The 223-nt window shown below is 63.7% G+C and overlaps 1 protein-coding gene across 1 annotated transcript in view; it reads left to right on the forward strand.

The window, feature by feature from the left end:
• The window catches only part of FLAD1 (flavin adenine dinucleotide synthetase 1), a gene marked incomplete at both ends in the record, with an annotated part of 2070 nt that overhangs the window by 1031 nt on the left and 816 nt on the right, over positions 1 to 223 (forward strand). The window contains 2 exons of the mRNA XM_009704567.1: positions 8 to 106; positions 196 to 217. Coding sequence (XP_009702869.1) covers positions 8 to 106; positions 196 to 217 — 121 coding nt within the window. The remainder of the gene's footprint in view (positions 1 to 7; positions 107 to 195; positions 218 to 223) is intronic.

The following is a 223-nucleotide window of genomic DNA, read 5'->3' on the forward strand; positions in this document are numbered from 1 at the left end:
TCCCAAGGCGGTACCCAGCGAGACAGGAGCAGCTGCAGGTGCTCTACATTCGCATCGTGTCCCCCTTCCCCGAAATGGAGCAGTTCATCCAGGCAACCGTCCAGAGGTATGGGGCAGAGAGGGGTGGGCCACCGGGTAGGGGGTGAGCAGCGTTTCCCGCAGCCTGGCGGGCAGCTGCCCGTCCTGCCTGCATAGGTACAAGATCCAGCTCTGCATGGTGGAG

Source organism: Cariama cristata, unplaced genomic scaffold (genome assembly GCF_000690535.1).
Source record: "Cariama cristata isolate BGI_N322 unplaced genomic scaffold, ASM69053v1 scaffold37587, whole genome shotgun sequence".
In the NCBI taxonomy this organism is placed as follows: Eukaryota; Metazoa; Chordata; class Aves; order Cariamiformes; family Cariamidae; genus Cariama; species Cariama cristata.